Raw genomic sequence first — 19,180 nt, forward strand, 5'->3', positions numbered from 1 at the left:
AATGATGGATTAAATTTTAAAAACATTACTTTCAATACACTTGTTATGCAGGCCGAAATTTTGTAAGGGGAAAACAACTCATCTGATTGTTATTATATATCCTTAAATGGAAAGTTCATTGTAAATTAAAGAAATCTAGCCAACCATAGAAAGTAGTATGGACAAATTGAATTAGCCCTGACGATCGTGTGACCCCTCTTGCTTCCATTCTGTTTACCTGCTCCACTGAGCACTCCCTTCAATTACAAAATTAGTCCACATTGATGCTCTATAATCTTTGTTTGCCTCGTGACAAAATATACTACACTATTAAAAATGAAGTAGAACTCTAAATCTTCTCTCTAACGCATTGAACATGTCTCCATATAATGGGGATGCATGTTTTGTCCGTGTGTGTAAAACCATATATATACGGCTAGGGGTGAACAAAAAATCATCTAATTAAACATTGCTTTTGAATTGTTATTATCATGACACCTTAAATAGTTGGGAACATAAAATGTAATCAAAACCAGAGCATAGGAATTGTAGTGGGTATGATCTACAAACTAATCAAAATTCCACTCTGACATTTTAAACTATAAATAAGTCCACATCATATGCACCATATATAATGGGTTGTGGTGGTACGGTGGCACTACTCTTATGTTGCCTGATTTTAAAATAAAACAGTAAGTACCATTTTTTCAAGGAAACTTATTAATTGACAAATACTAGTAACAAAAAACGTTTTCTTTTGTTGGAGAGAGAGTGTTAAGAATCACAAAATCCATCATCCATATACTATTGTATAGTCAAATTAAAGGCACCCAAAAGAAGGCATGCAGAATATGATTTTAACCATATTTTAGTAATTTGATCACGTGGCGTTTAAAATATCGAGTCATTATCATTGGGCTCGTAGCTATAATGAGTATTTAATTACCAATAGACCTACTCAGAATCTTAGTACTTGGAATATGGAAAAGTCTCCCTATCCTATTTGGAGTCACAACATATTGGATTATCTTTCTCTTGCATGACACTTGCTTGGAAACCAAGATTAAATTTGGCCACATTTGTTCATTATTTAAATCTCTCTCCCTCTCTGAACAAAGTGTGGTAAAATGAGAAGACACTTCTTATCTAAAAGATTATTAATTAATTACATATATTTGCATAAGTTACAATCATTTTATCCAGTCTCAGCTACTCAATATTGATCCTTGAGTGTTAGAATCGAAGATCGTATGAAAAATAATTTTCTATCAAGCAAGATTTTAATAACATCAAAGGAATCCAACCCGCGTTCATAAGAAGAATGAGAGTTAACTACTTAACTCCAAATGCTTAATCACTTCTTCCAACTCACACATTATCCCATTATTTAAATCTCTAACAGGCGTGCATTCAGCCTAGTTAGGCATGTAACCATTCTCAACAAACAACACGTTTCACGTGGACTTTTAAACCTAAAAAATAACACTAAACCAAAATAAATTTACCTGTGTCATGTGGTGGACCAATCTATATAGCTACGTGACCAAGTAAAAGTTCACTTTTACTTGAAAATTCTAGACTTTGTAGGGATTTTTTTCTCTCCAAATAGTACTCTACAAATTAAGCAAAAAGTTTGCATAACCTTTGATAAGCTATTGCGCACCTAACCTAGCCTAACAAAACAAAGTCTTTACATATCTGGCTACATTTAAGGCGAAAATACCGGATCATTGATAGTTGATAGAGTTTGGTTGGGTGGAAAGAGGAGGAAAGAATAAAGAAGAAGATATATTTAAATTCAAGTAGAATAATAGAGGTTTGAGATTTAAAATTAATTTTTTAATTTTTTTTTTCTTTCCACACTATTTTTTATCTATCAAACTCATCCTATAGGAGGAGGAGGAGAACTAATGAGTTAAGAGTATGTTTCGCCTGCGGAAAGAAATACAGAAAAGCGAAATAGGATAAAAGAAAATAGTTGAAAATAAAATAAGGTTAGAATTGTTTTATTTGAAAGAAATGGAAGTGATAACTCTATAAAAAGATTTAGAACAGGCACATTATAAATATAGATTTATAGTATTTATATTAAAATTTCATTTTCCTTACATGAAATTTTTGCAAACAAAATTAAATCTAACTATTTACTGTTATTATTTAATAGTTTTTTGGTACAAATGTTCAGCATCTTAACAATTTTTAATTTGTCAGGTCATCTCGTCATCGCAGACTATCACTGCATTGTTTATTTGTAGAGTAATATGTTTCTGAAATTCGGTTACCCTTCGCTTTGCTGTAATCAGTATAGTTTTTTTATTTTTTTATTTTTAAAACCAGAAGTATATAAGACTTCATTTTATGTCCAAACCAAAAATCAAATTCCAGAAATCTTAATTAAGGAATCCAAGTGACAAACAATTTGTGCTAACAATTTTTAACTGTAAGTAGCTATAGATGATAACAATAATGATAGGAATCATGCATTCACAAATTTTTTGTCAATTAAACATGATAACAATCATTTCATATACTTAAAAATAATAATTTTTGAAGTTTTCAATAATATCTTCATACTTACATTTGATAAAAAAAAAGTAAATTTTTATATTTTAAAGATAATATAAATGCATTTACTTTTTTATTTAATATATATTTATAAAGTAGATATGGAGACATTAATAAAAATATTATAATATAACATATAATCTTCTGGTATAAATGTTTATAAATAAAAAATAAAGTAAAAATAAAATGATATTTTTACAATTATTATTTATACTTAAAAAATAAAAATATTTTTTCAACTTTCCCCGTTTACTTTATTTTCATTCCCTGTTCAATCCTGCTTAATGCGGAGCTGATGTAACAAGTCATTAATCCTCAAGCCAAATTAATAAACGCTTAAATATCACCTCTGCTTCCACTTTCTTCTTCTTCCTCCATCTTAATTTATAAAGCTTTAGTTAGTTTTTAATTTGTAATAATTTGTGAGACGCTGATCGATCAAGTAAACATGCTGAAACCATGCTTCACCCAAAAAGTACATGCAATGGAAAGGAAATGCCACTTAGAAAATTCAGCCCATATATATAGAATGAAAAGAAAAGATCTAGATTTAAAATATAATTGTGATTAGTCATAATGACGAGGATGAATCAAAAAGGGTGTATGGCTAACCTTATCACATAAAGGTTGCTTCGTGAGGGATTATCCTTAAATAATTTAGTTTCCTCATCATACCTACTGAACGTATCTCCAAAGACACAAAATATTCATTTTTTTTTCTCAAGGGGAGATTCATAGTAAATTTTTCATAGGAGAAAAAGAGGAGTTAAAATTAGAAGGAAAAAAAAAAACGCATTGTGAGATATCAATTATGTTTCCTCAATGCACACAAATCATGTCTTTCAAGTAAACTACTTAAATTGATTCCAAGGGAGAAAGTAGTAATTCTCTATTGGTACGTTCTCTATTGCAGTTTGGAAGTCCCTAAGTCTCAAATACTAGGTAAAGTCTCTCACAAAAAGAAGAAATGATGTTGACTCATTTGAGATTATATGATGTTTTAGAGGAGAAAAATATATTCCAAAATATATGCCGTTTAATAAATCAATATTGTATTAAATATTTTTTAAGATTATTTTTAATTAATATTTAATAGGAATAATATATAAAAAGAATAAATGAACTATTAATTAAAAAAATAAATAATATATTTGTGGAGCCGTGGACTTATGTCAAAAGTGAGGATGAATTTTTCTTACCTCTACGTGCATAGGCCTGCAAAATTTGGTTGGAAGAGTAGAAATTGTTGCATGGCATTTAATGCATCCTTGCCTATAAATAGTAAGCAATTTTGCCCATTTGATGTATCCCATCTCAGTAGTATCTCAGTGTGAGAGAGTTCTTTAAGTGAGGGTTCTATTAGAAGAGAAAATGTGTAATTGTTCTTTCTTTTTTTATGTGTAATTGCACTTAATGAAATTATTTATCTGATGTTATTCGTGGTTTTTCCTTTATCTATTAAAGATTTTTCACATTAAAATATTATGTCAATTCTTATTTTTTTATCTTTTATTTAAGTTGCGAAATATTATTTTATTATTCTAGTATCTAATAATATTAAAAAATTACCTAATATTTTTTTAAAATTTAACAAATTAATTATATTTCTTAATACTTATTCCACAACCCTAAACATCATATAATCTAAAAGAAAAAGAGTATTAACAACAGTTTGAAGTGCATGCATTGAGCTCAGAACCTAATTAAGTTGCACGTGCATGTACCGGAATTTAGGAAATAAATATGAACAGGATAGCCTTGAAATTAATGTCAATTAGTATTTTTTCCTCAAGTAAAACTAATTTCTGGGCATATCCAAATGATGACGCAGGCATTCTTCAAATTTAAGTATGTAGCGGTATTTATTTCGAGAATTTCCATGTTAGTATATCAAATTATATTTATTCATTTTTATATTTTTCTATATAGGCAAAAGAAATTTATTTTAATGAAAGAGACCAAAAGATAACAGAAGGTGTGCCAAGAAGACCAAAATAAAAATGAGTACAAGCAGACATATTATTATTACACATACAGCACCTGAAGGGAGTAATAAAACAGCAAATTAGATCACCCCCACTAAAATATAATCCCAAAACAAGCAACCCCTCCTAAAATAATACTATGTTTTTTTTTTACATATATAACACGTGGTAGTTGATTCCATTAGAGAAGGATTGTTGAGTACTTCTACAAGGTGGTGCAGTAACAGAATTTGAAAAATGTCATTACAGTATTAAGGGAGTGAGAGGAGAGTACGAAAGAATTATCTTCATATGTTTTACTTTAATGTACCTTGATTTCATATATTGTAATATAATCTTATTTTTCTATGTTTAGTGTTTTTAATATGATGGAAATTAATTAATTTATCTTATATTGCATTTGGAAAAGCAGATCTAAGGATAAATAATTAAGAAATTTAAATATAAGGAAAACTGTACTACAACTTATTTCTTATAAAAGAACTGAAAAAAGTATATAATACTGGTTATCATAGAAAAATTAATACTACAATGAATATCTTTACAGTACTCTACGGTTGAGTTTCTGATGACGCAAGGATTATCATAATATAAATTAATAAATTATACTTTCTTTATCTCAAAATAATAATCATCTTAAGTTATATATATATATATAATAATAATAATAAATAGATAAAAGAAAGCAATAATATATAAAATTAACGTTACTTTATAATTAATTCATTTCTAAATTTTATAATATATATATATATATATATATATATATATATATATATATATATGATGAATTTTTGTTACATTGAGACAATTTTTGTTATACGAAAATTATAATGAGAGGAAAAAGAGTACAAATTAGAAAAAAAGAAAAGATTGAGATGAGATTGTTGTCAAAAAGAAAACTGATATTAATATATATGCTCAGAAAAAAAAAGGAATAAAGTGGTTTAGTTCTTTGATCAACACCAAGAGAATGATTTAGTACTACGCATTGAATTAAAGAAGAAAAGAAGACTTCAGGAGAGTTATATTCATAAAGCAACGGAAGAGACATGAGTTATAAAAGTATGGGAAAGAGTCAAAATAATAAATATTTTATGAAAGAATTTCGATATAGAATTTATCAAAGGAAAAACATATCTAGGCTCTAGCTGAAAATGGGGAATATTGAAGTGTTAAAAGCGAGCATATATATTATAAACATATATATTCAAGATATCTAATGTTGAACATGTGCCATCTTTAGATGAGAGATATATATGCTAAAATACGTATCTCATGGTGATTACATCACATCTCCAAAAATAATATATTACTTTCAAATCATTGTTAGAATTCTAATTATAGACAGACAAGTCCAGATAATGCAGGGCTAAGGTTTTCTAGCATAATTTAAAATGGTTGCTAAGGATAAAAGCAAAAGTAGATATTATTATACTTCAAAACTTAAATAAGGATCTACCAACACATTTTCTATTTTCTTTTGATGTGTATTAGAGTGAGAAAAAAGAGGTCCAAAACATACAGCTACAAATATGTTGCAATTATTATGGAATTTGGTCTGTTGAAGGCAAGTTAGGTATGGCATCTCACTTATGGAGGAAAAGTGGAATATGCTGTGTGAAGATATCTTCCGAGAAACACAAATGCAATTGCGAGATTCTATTCTTAAATATCATAAATTAACAATGTTGGTGGCCATATTTTATTTCATCTTTCCTGGGGGCTACTTTTTTAGTTTTCGTAATCTAGTGTGAGATGTATACCCTCTGACAAAGTTGTCTTATATGAGCACCTTTCTTCATTGTAGCACATGTAGTTATTTGTTGATTCTATTTTTTTCTCTCTTTAATTTGTTAAAAATAAAACGAGACATAAATAATGACACAACACAAAAATTCCCATGAGAGTTTTGTTTGCATTTCATTGAATTCTCATGAGTTTTGTACTGTTTGTCTTCGATCGATATGGCTTTTATTTAATAAAAATTGAATTATTGGTACAAATATTATGAATCTATACTGGTAGTAGATATACAGAAACTACATATTATATATATATATATATATATATATAATCGTTAAATAATAATTATATTAACGAAAATTAATTACTTTAAGATTCTTTTTCTCAATACTGTTTTTTTCCTCGGGTCAATTTTAAAAAAGCATATTTAGAGGAATTTTTATTTTTCAATACATTAGCTCTTGTTCCCAAATAAATTAAATATGTTTAATATGCAAAATTCTAAGAAATATATAGAGATTTACATTATTGTATTTCAATAAAGTAACAAGGATATTTTGCAAGAAGATATAAGTTTATAGTTTTCATTGTACTCTATCATGTAATGTACAACTTGTGTGTTAAGGATAAATTATATTTTGAAGAATGCAAATGCTGAAAGTGTATTAATGAAAACCACTGTCAAGAATATGTATAGGTAAAGGAGCACGAGTCATGGCGAGCTTGCTAATAGGACAGGACAAATTACAATATGTTCTGGGGAATCGGTCGAGCTAGGCTCAAATTGATGACTTCAGTTTTTATAGAATATTAAATCTCATGATCAAATCCAATATCATATGTGAATGGTATAATTTATTGAATAAAATGTGTTAATTATTATAAATTATTTGATATTATTTTTAATTTTCATGAATAATTTTTTTTTTCATTTTAACATGTTTAAGGAAATTGAGTCTCTTAGACCAAATTTTACTCCAACCAACACTTGCAATTAATAATTTACTCTAATTTAATACATAAAAGAAAATTGTTAAATTAGTTAATTTGATAGTTATTTCAGTATTATGCAAGCTAAGCCTTGATCGAACTATACTCAAAATAATTAAAAAGACTAAATCTAATTCAAATTCAAAATTTAAAAGTTCCAATCCTATATTTTATTAGATGAGTTCAATTTATTTTAACAATTAATTTTAAAGCGCACTATTAATTTATAAATTTAAATTCACATTCCATTTCCAACTAAAAAATATTTTTAATAGGTTATTATATACCAATTATTTTTACTAGAGTATGAAAAATAAAACTATTTTTACTGAACATGACCATATTATATATATTCACATTAAATATAGAGATCATTAAAGACAAAGTCATAATGGCAAATTGGACCTGTGTCATATCATCTTTCCCCAAAACTCGACAAAATTTGGACTATCTAATTAAGACCTCATTGGATTTTAAAGATTAATTAAAGAATTGAAAAAACAAACATACAAACAAATGAAACGAGAAGCACAAAATCATCTTTAACAACCCCACAAATCACAATCACACACAAAAAGCCTATGATCATGATATATATATATATATATATATATATATATATATATATATATATATATATATATATATATATATATATATATATATATTCATTGTGTGTGCTTCCAAAGGAATTAATATGCCTCCCTCATCACTCTTTTCGAGTCTTGACAGAGATGCATAGTGTTCACCCTTCACTCTTCACACTTATATAAGCACACTTTTGAAATCAAATCTCTCCCTCTTCTTTGTTTGCTTATATTTGATAACCTAAGAAGGTCCTGAAGGTATCTATAGCAAAATGGGTTCTCCAAAAATGGATGAGGCTGAGACACGTAAGTTAGAGATGGAAAGAAAAGAGAGAGCTTCCATAGCAACTATTTTGAGATATGCTGATTGGATTGATGTTGTGCTCATGTTAATGGGTGCTGTGGGAGCAATAGGAGATGGCATGTCCACAAATGTTTTGTTGCTCTTTGCTAGCCGTATCATGAACAGCTTAGGTTACAGTAATAACCTACAAAGTACCAAGACTTACATGGCTGAGGTTGAAAAGGTAAGTTAACGTTGACTCATTAAATTCTTATATTGGTCCACTTTTTAGGCTCTAATAACATCTAATGATTTTTATATAAGTAATTCATCTTATCTTACTTCAATTTCAAGTAATTCATTCAATTTTTTTATATAAGTAACTTTCTCTGATTTTAAACGATTCAAAATCATATATAACATATAAAAATAATTTTTTTTATAAGCAACCTATTAATCAACTCTCATGTAAATACATGCTCTAACAAACTACCAATAATAATTTATCTCGTTTTTCATTTTATTTATTATTTACAGTGCAGCTTATATTTTGTCTACTTGGGATTAGCAGCAATGGTGGTGGCCTTCATGGGTAATCCAAATTCAAACCCTCTTTTGCTTTACTTTTTGAGGAAAAAGGTGTGAAACGTTTTAATAACAAACAAACCAACATTTGGCTATGGCATCTATCTAACTGTAGTAGGCATTACTCAGCCGTGCACCTAGCTAGGTTGGAGGCACCCTCAATTTTTACATGTTTATAAATTTGGCAGAAAAGTTTGGTAATTATTGTATTATGAATGAAACCCTAAAAAGTAGAGTTTCATACACAGAAATTTGGAATTACATTAACCCACAAAATATATTAGTCATCTACATCATATCAATCAAATAACTTGTCAGTTTTGGCTTAAAATTTTCTCAAAGATTTGATCTTGAAAAAGAAGCCAAACCATATATAGATAAATAGGAACTTCTAAAAAATCAACACGTACTTCGGATACTAGCTTATTGATCAATAATTGATGCTTAATTGCAGAAGGGTATTGCTGGAGCAAGACAAGTGAGAGGCAGGTACTGAAAATTCGTTACAAGTACTTGGAAGCTGTCCTAAGACAAGAAGTAGGGTTTTTCGATTCACAAGAAGCAACCACTTCTGAAATCATTAATAGCATATCAACGGACACTTCTCTCATCCAAGAAGTTCTAAGTGAAAAGGTTAGTTTCTTTACTTCACTTTTCTTTTAAACTTCTCTTTCATTTTTATTTTATGCACTCCATGTCACATTAATCCTCGAAAGACCCTGTTAATTTATGTATATATTAATTTTCGTGTATTGTAAATATTTATTTTTTTCTTCTATAAATATTTATGCAAAAATTTATCCAACCAAAGTCTTATATATTAGTCATTAATTATCTTCTCATATTCTTTATTCCTTCTATCCTATTATAATTGTCTTGTAAAAAAATTATCCTAAAATAATTATCATTTTAATTTTTTAATACAAAATTAATCATTTTTTATTTATATTTTTATAATATTAATGATGAACAATAAAATATGTAAATAAATTAATGATAATATAAGATTAATTTTGTAAAATTAATATTCAATCGCTTTTATTTATTTATTATCTTTTCTTGATCGATTAATTTTTTACTTTCAATGTAACACGACTATATTATTTTGGGGGAGGGAGTAATTTCTACTTTGGTTTTGGCTTCTCTTCAGGTGCCCCTATTTTTAATGCACTCATCATCATTCATCTCTGGGGTTGCGTTTGCCACGTACTTCTCTTGGAGGTTGGCATTAGTAGCATTTCCAACGCTGCTTTTGCTCATAATCCCTGGAATGATATATGGGAAATACCTTATCTATTTGTCAAAGTCCACAGTGAAAGAATATGGCAAAGCAAACAGCATAGTAGAACAGGCACTTAGCTCCATCAAAACCGTTTATTCATTCACTGCGGAGAAGAGAATAATAGGGAGATATTCAGACATATTGTGTAGAACTTCAAGGCTTGGAATCAAGCAAGGCATAGCAAAGGGCATTGCAGTGGGAAGCACAGGTCTATCTTTTGCAATATGGGCTTTTCTTGCTTGGTATGGAAGCCGTTTGGTTATGTACAAAGGTGAAAGCGGTGGAAGGATCTATGCATCAGGCATTTCCTTCATAATGTGTGGACTGTAAGCAACTTTTTCCTTTCTCTCATTCAACTTTAATTTCCAATCCTAATTAACTTTAGAAAAATGTTTCTTAGATGACGCTTGAGTTATATACACCTTTAAGAGAAAAAAAAAAACAAGTAATTGATTTGATTGATATAATGTGATAAGAAAAGAAAGATAGAGAAAAAAATAATTATTAATTAAATGTTTAAGGCTTTTCGTTATCGAAATATATACACTTCTAACTTTATTAATCCATTAAATTAAAGTGTCTCACTTCATAAAAACTAAGGTGAATGTCTATCATATATTTTATTGATGAAATTAAAGTGAATTATTGTGTTTTATAAAACTAACAAATTATAAATTAAAGTATAATATTAAAATGATACATACTTATAAATTTATAATTTCAGATACTAAATAATTCAAGTTTTTTTTTGTTAAGAAATAAAATTTATTACTTAAATAAAAGAGCTTAAGTGCTTAACCTTAGCATAAGACATGCCAAAGATCAGCATACAGAAGATTTAATACAAGAATCCACCAAGATCAGCATAAGAGATTTGACACATGAATATCCACAACCAGTAACAAAATTCAAGGTTTATTCATCTCCAATCATATCTTTGAATCAGGTATGAAATTTAATTTAGTACAATTTGTGGTTGATGCAATGTATAACATAGTAGCAGATCAATGGATCTTGATAACCAATTAAAAAAATTTGGGACACCAGAAAGCTATAAGTAATCTAAAGTTAAGACTACATTCTAAATCATACATCTAGTAGACAACTTGTCATAGCCGGCCATTGCCATCGTTCTCTTTAGGGGAAGGGAATTAAAAATAATTAGTTTAATTCCATATAACTAACTTTTATGATAATCGCTTCAGAAAAGTCTTGGTGTCTTTATCTTTCACTAATGCGCCAAATATTTTAATTAATTTGAGGACATAGTATCAGTAAAGAAGGCAGTGGGCTTCTTCCCATGAATGGAATTCAAATGCTCTTTCTTTCAAAAAAAAAGAAGAAAAAGTGACCTCTTAAAGCTTTAGATGAAAAGCAAGACTAGTACCTAGAAAAGGAAATTAAGTCCTCCAGTTTTAGATGCTGTATTAACTATTGAAGTAGTTTATCTTCCCACGTTGTGAACTCTCTTCTCTACTCACCAAACTGTTTACATAACTCGATTTCAAAGATATTACTAAAAGTTAGTTGATGTTGCATTAATTGTGCGATGAACTTCATCTGTTACTATATTTATTTTGGCTTGAACCTGATTATCATGTTGGACACCACAGTAAAAAAATGTTGTAAACTTGTAGAAGGAAAAAAAATATTTAATTAATCTCGATATTTCTTCAATTAATCTCTGTCCTAGCTATTTCAAATAGCTTTCAATGACAAGGTTGTTATAGAAGCGTGACATATATGGATAGCTAAATATTTGATATTATTAAAGCTGTAACAACTTTGTAACAAACAATGAAAATAAATCAGACAGGATAATAGTAGGAAGTATTTAATGAATAATTAAAGAATTTGTGATATTAATTAGTTGGTAAGAAGGAAGACTTCTGCAAGATTAAGAGAAAAAACTTCCGTATATGGCCATAAGCTTTTAAACTCTAAATAAATGAATTCAAGGAGCATATATGCAACTTTTAGTTTATTTTTATTAGCGATTCTAATTTTTAGTAAAGTTCTATTAAATCATGTTTCTTATAGCTAGTTTGGACCGCTTTTGGTTTATTATAATAACATTCTTACATTTTCGTCAAGATCATCAATTTGAATTTTATTACACATTATGTTTTTTACTATTTATATTCCATATTAAAGTCCTTCAACAGATCGATCTCTTGTAAAGAGAAATAAACAAAATTTGGTAGTAAGGGTGCTTGAGTTTCTTGCAATCAAGAGTAGTCTTTTTTACAATATTGGTTTGACCAATATTATCAAAAAATCAGTCAAAATTATATGATTAGAGTACTGGAAATAGCTTACTGATATTTTCATTTTTCACTGTTGAATTTAGGAAAAATTAGAAGCGGGTAAATTTCAATTTATTGGTTTTACCTTAACAATTTTCAATTATATGCACCAAGAAAATCTTAATTTCGTAGTTCTTCATAAATATATTTTTCAATGTGGTCTTTTTTTTTTCTTCCTTTGCTAATTATTGGAATGCATGTAAATATATATGTAGATCTCTTGGAGTGGTACTTCCTGATTTGAAGTACTTCACTGAAGCATCTGTTGCTGCTTCACGAATATTTGACATGATTGACAGAACACCATTAATTGATGGTGAAGACACAAAAGGGCTTGTGTTAGAGAGCATTAGTGGCAGGCTAGACTTTGAGCATGTCAAATTCACATACCCTTCTCGTCCAGATATGGTTGTGCTCAATGATTTCAATCTCCAAGTGGAAGCAGGGAAAACGGTTGCTTTAGTTGGTGCAAGTGGAAGTGGTAAGTCCACAGCAATAGCATTAGTGCAAAGATTTTATGATGCTGATGAAGGTGTTGTGAGGGTTGATGGTGTAGACATAAAAAGTCTACAGTTGAAATGGATAAGAGGGAAAATGGGACTTGTGAGTCAAGAACATGCAATGTTTGGGACATCCATAAAGGAGAATATTATGTTTGGGAAATCAGATGCTACCATGGATGAAATAGTTGCTGCTGCCTCAGCAGCCAATGCTCACAACTTCATAAGGCAGCTTCCTGAAGGTTATGAAACCAAGGTAAATTAGTTTATTTTATAATTTTGTTTGGATAAACTTCTCAATGAAGAAAATAGACAAATAAAATACGTTAAGCTTCTCTATAGGTTTATAAGTTGATTTTAACTCACGGAAGAAACTCATTTTATTTTATCTTCTTACTTTCTTCTCTTATAAATGCTGACGAAGAAATTTATCCAAACTTAATCATAGTCTCAATTCTCTACCAAGGAATGTATGGTTATCATATTTATTTTTGTTTGTAAACTTTAAAATGATAGTCTTTGCAGCCGATTAGCTTAATTCCACACACTCAAATATCAAATAATTTTAATCCAGATAAATTTTTCAATAAATGCTTCTAAGAAAAGAAAATAAAAAGAAAAGTGAATTAAAGTTTTTTCCTATGTTAAAATTAACTTATACATCCCCTTCTTTTGGAAAAGTTAAATGAGAATGTTTCTATAAGAGTTGAATAACATAAAATGATTTTAACTTGTAGAGGAAGTTTAATTCATTGTATTTTTTTATTTTCTTCTTCTTTAAGTATTTATAAAAAAAGTTTACCCAAACATGATTATCTCATTATTTGCTCTTAAGTGTATTTGGATGAGATTAAATGTTGTAATTAGAAGCTTTTATGAAGGATAAAAGCTCCAACCTTAAGCTATAACTTTAGCACCACCTTAGATGCTTAAGCTACATAAGATTTTAAATATCGGTCACGTTGTGGTTTCGTCACGTTTGCTGATATTGTGGCAAATTGCAAACAAATGTTGTTGATACAGTCCCAATTGTAGTTGCAGACAGTTAAAAAATCTTGATTTTGCGGTCCAAATCACGATCGCGGACCGATATTTAAAACCTTACACATAAAAGATATAATATGCAGCTACTAATCTGATCTTTTGTAAACTAGATTGGAGAAAGGGGGGCACTTCTTTCAGGAGGACAAAAGCAACGAATAGCCATTGCAAGAGCCATCATAAAGAATCCTGTAATTCTCCTACTTGATGAAGCAACTAGTGCTCTTGACTCTGAATCAGAATTACTGGTTCAGAATGCCCTCGATCAGGCCTCCATGGGGAGAACTACATTGGTAAGTGCATTCATCCATTTGATAGACACTAATAAATTAACAAAATTATGCTATTCTATACATTAAAATAAACTACTTAGTTCACTCATCAATTTTATTCAGAGACATAACACATGCTTCCAATGTTGATATAGTATTAGACCATTAGTATAATTATCACAATGAATGAGTGAATCTTGAACCAAGTTTATTTGCACCTCCCTTCTATAACACCTACTGAACTTGATCAGGTTGTTGCACACAAGCTATCAACTATCCGAAATGCAGACCTCATAGCAGTTGTTAATAGTGGACACATCATTGAAACAGGCACACACCATGAACTCATCAACAGACCAAATGGCCACTATGCAAAACTGGCAAAGTTACAGACACAATTGAGCATGGATGACCAAGATCAAAATCAAGAACTTGGTGCTCTTTCTGCAGCAAGAAGCAGTGCAGGTAGACCAAGCACAGCCAGGTCAAGCCCTGCCATATTTCCAAAGTCACCATTGCCTGATGATCAAGCCACTCCATCTCAAGTTTCTCACCCTCCACCTTCTTTCACTAGGCTTCTTTCTCTGAATGCTCCTGAATGGAAACAAGGTCTAATTGGAACCCTCTCAGCCATAGCCTTTGGCTCGGTTCAACCCTTATATGCTTTAACCATTGGGGGTATGATTTCTGCTTTTTTTGCTGAAAGCCATCAAGAAATGAGGCACAGAATCAGGACTTATTCTTTTATTTTCTGTTCACTTTCCCTTGCTTCAATCATCCTCAATCTGTTGCAACACTACAATTTTGCTTATATGGGAGCCAAGTTAACCAAAAGGATAAGACTGTGCATGCTGGAGAATATCTTAACCTTTGAAACTGCTTGGTTTGATGAGGAACAAAACTCCAGTGGAGCATTATGCTCAAGGTTAAGCAACGAGGCTTCCATGGTTAAGTCCCTTGTAGCAGACAGGCTCTCTTTATTAGTTCAAACCACTTCTGCTGTCATCATTGCAATGATCATAGGCCTTGCTGTGGCTTGGAAGCTAGCTCTTGTTATGATAGCAGTGCAACCACTCACAATCCTTTGCTTTTATACAAGAAAAGTGTTGCTCTCTACACTCTCAACAAAATTTGTTAAGGCACAGAATCAAAGTACACAAATTGCAGTGGAGGCAGTTTATAATCACAGAATTGTGACATCATTTGGGAGCATTACAAAAGTGCTACGGCTATTTGATGAGGCGCAAGAGGCGCCGAGGAAGGAGGCGAGGAAGAAGTCATGGCTAGCTGGCATAGGAATGGGTTCTGCTCAGTGTCTTACGTTCATGTCATGGGCTTTGGATTTCTGGTATGGTGGTACTTTGGTGGAAAACAGAGAAATATCAGCTGGGGATGTGTTCAAAACATTTTTTGTGTTGGTGAGCACTGGCAAGGTCATAGCTGATGCTGGAAGCATGACTTCTGACCTTGCCAAAAGTTCAACAGCAGTAGCATCTGTGTTTGAAATTCTGGACCGGAAATCGCTAATTCCCAAGGTATGTATGTAGCTCTACATGTTGTGCATGTAGCATAAAATTTAGTAAGCTTCAAATTCTCTACCATTTTGTTTTCTTATGTCTCAGGATCGGTCCAACAATAAATGAGACCTAAATAAATTTTAAAAGAATTTTTTTACTTTAAATAAGTTGGACTTTTTTGCTAATAGATGTGATTTTTTTTATTAATGTATGAGGTCTTTTTATTTTAAAAATATTCTAATAAAAAAATTTTTGGTGTACCTAAAATGTAAATTTTAGTTATTTTAGTCTTGAGTTGATCTTGTCATGTCCCCCATTAAACCTATGTATTAAGTCCACATAGAACGTTATGAACATTTATGAATGCAAAAGTTTTGTGAGTAGTACTATTTGATGCATAAGCAAAGGAGAAATCCGTTATAGTTTTAGTTAAATTTAATTAGATCGTATTGATAGTGTTAATGCTTAGATTTTTTACTTCTACATAGATTGACATTTAACTATGGATTGTTATATATGATAAGAATGCCAATTTTTATAATAATTACTTTAATTGTCATGTTTAGATGATTTCTAATTGATTGATAGCATATGAATTTTTACACTGATAATGTATCGAAACTAAACTCATTTCTAATAAAGATTTACTCACAAAAATAATGCTATATTTTTATATTTTGAGTAATCTTATCCGCACATTTGAAGTCATAAATACAACTCTGCTTGCATATCATTGATATATATATGATACAACTTTAACCAATGAATCAACATGTTTCTTTGGTTAGGCTGGAGATAACACTAACGGCATCAAGTTGGAAAAGATGAGTGGAAAAATAGAGTTGAAGAATGTTGATTTTGCTTATCCAAGCAGGGCAGGGACCCCAATTTTGCGCAAGTTTTGCTTGGAGGTGAAGCCAGGAAAAAGTGTTGGGCTGGTTGGAAGAAGTGGCTGTGGAAAATCAACAGTGATTGCCTTAATTCAAAGATTCTATGATGTTGAGAGAGGTTCAGTTAAAGTGGACAATGTAGACATAAGGGAATTAGACATTCACTGGTACAGGCAGCACATGGCACTTGTTAGCCAAGAACCTGTGATATATTCTGGCAGCATACGTGACAACATTTTGTTTGGGAAGCAAGATGCTACAGAGAACGAAGTAATTGAGGCTGCAAGAGCTGCCAATGCTCATGAGTTCATATCGTAAGTTTTCTGTTTACATATTTACTAGGTTTTAGATATTGGTCGTGGTCACGTTGCGATTTCGTCGCATTTGTTGATATTGTGGACAAATGCAGTCGATACGGTTCCAATTGCGGTCACAAACCGATATTTAAAACCTGATATATACTATATGCTCACTTGTTTTTAACCATCAACTCACATTAATTTGTGGAAAAAAAATGAATAAGCTTATATTCAACTTGGTAACTAGGCATTTTCTCATGCATGACATCTCTATTAAGATGATTTACTGGATTTTGAAATCAAGAACCAATATCTATTCATGACTCCATGCTAGATGTGTTAAAACAGAATTGTTGTTGTATTGTGAAATAGGGTTGTAGGTTAAAATTTCCCCTTGAACACTTTTAACCAATAAAGTTCAGCATGGTTTGTAGACAATTGGATCCTCTAAGCATGTTGTCAGAGTTCAATTTTTACATGTATATAAAAGACTTTGTTGGGAGAGATAATACTCACTTCGATCTCTACATCTAAAAGAATTAGTTTTATTGTCGGTTGGGGGATATCCTTACTCCTCAGTGTAAACCAAAAAAACACAGAAATTTTGGTTGTTAGAATACAAGTTCAATCTCTAATAAGAGGGTGTTTGAAGAACCTTATACGGGTTTATAAAGATGACTCTGAATATTGTTATAAGCTCTTTCTGAGTCATTTTTAACTAGTTTTTGGGACAAGTTCATGAATCAACTCTCATATAATAAGAATTTATTTATTAAGTGTTTAATTAAGCTATTTACTCAAATGCTCCACATGTGTAATATGATTTAAACAAGGCTGCCTGACATTATAATTAATGTGGAATTACAAATTGAGTGTGTAGAGTTGGAAGACTTCTAAGAGTTTAAAGAAGTGCATTTTGATTTCTGGTTATGTAGATCACTGAAAGATGGATATGAAACTGAATGTGGAGAAAGGGGAGTGCAGCTATCAGGAGGACAAAAGCAGAGAATTGCAATTGCAAGGGCCATAATTCGCAACCCAAAGATACTACTTCTTGATGAGGCAACAAGTGCCCTGGATGTGCAATCAGAACAAGTTGTGCAAGAAGCACTTGATAGGACTATGGTAGGAAGAACCACCATTGTTGTGGCACATAGGCTTAACACCATCAAAGAGCTTGATTCAATTGCTTATGTGTCTGAGGGCAAGGTTCTGGAGCAAGGAACCTATGCTCAACTTAGGCACAAGAGAGGTGCCTTCTTCAACCTTGCCAGCCATCAAATCCAAACTTAGGTAATGTAAATTATTATTATCATGTACAAATTTGTGAGTTTGGTTGATGATTGCTTAAGCCCATCTAAAATGAAATGGGTTTGAGGCCAACTTTTTTGGTCCAACTATATTCAGCTATATATACATAAAAACTCACAGCATTAAAGATTGTATATCCGGGCTAGTATAAGTGTTATATAAGGGTCCGGACCCAAATCCAATATGAAATGTGCTATGCATGTAATCCCAATGCCAAATATAATAAAATTGAAAATGTATGTTTTTTTTGTTTTTATAACATTTTTTGTCCTCACATAAGTAAAATGTATTTTTTTTAGTCTGAAACAAGATTTGAATATCCAAATTTACATGTATAATTTTTTTTACATCGGTTATATGTATAACTGATATAAAAAAATGTTATCTTTACATCAATCATATGCATAATTAATATAGGAAATATTACATTTATATTAGTTATAAACATCACCAATGTAAAAAATCATAATTGTAAGTTTGGATATAAAAGTAAAAATGAGAAATAATTTTTTCATAAACATGTTACTTGTCAAAGTAGCTTATAAGCATTAACGGGGTTTAGCTTAGTTGGTTGATCAGGGTGCATAAGTTATTGTAAACCCGACACATGATCTTCGATTCCTACTGATAAAAAAAATAGCTTATAAATTAATCAAAGGAATTTATAAGTTTCCCATGTATATATATATATATATATATATATATATATATATATATATATATATATATGACATATCATATAAGAGAAAATATTTTATATGAGAATAAGAAGATTAATCAAGACTGTATAACCATACATAGAGGGTTAAGATTTGATATAAAAAAATCACATGACTTTTTAATGGTCACATAATATTAAATCTTGATTGTTTATATTTAATTATACAATTCAGATTCAATTTTTTCCCTCTCATATATATAAGATATATTTCTCTAATATGACATATTTTCTTTTTCTCTATATCTCTCTGTATATATTTCCCAACAATTTAACTCATAAAGCTTCACGTTTTATGATTAGCTAAAAGTCTTATTAATTAAA

General features: G+C 30.2%; 1 protein-coding gene across 1 annotated transcript; it reads left to right on the forward strand.

The window, feature by feature from the left end:
* Positions 1-7,943: 7,943 nt before the first annotated feature.
* LOC100801088 (putative ABC transporter B family member 8) lies at positions 7,944-18,394 on the forward strand. Its single transcript, XM_003517595.4, has 9 exons — positions 7,944-8,379; positions 8,673-8,727; positions 9,175-9,353; positions 9,871-10,328; positions 12,524-13,064; positions 13,963-14,142; positions 14,373-15,656; positions 16,427-16,842; positions 17,763-18,394. Exons 1-9 carry the CDS (start codon positions 8,125-8,127, stop codon positions 18,118-18,120), a joined length of 3,726 nt encoding a protein of 1,241 aa, XP_003517643.1. The 5' UTR covers positions 7,944-8,124; the 3' UTR covers positions 18,121-18,394.
* Positions 18,395-19,180: the final 786 nt, after the last annotated feature.

The sequence above is a fragment of the Glycine max genome, chromosome 1 (assembly GCF_000004515.6).
Source record: "Glycine max cultivar Williams 82 chromosome 1, Glycine_max_v4.0, whole genome shotgun sequence".
Lineage (NCBI taxonomy): Eukaryota > Viridiplantae > Streptophyta > Magnoliopsida > Fabales > Fabaceae > Glycine > Glycine max.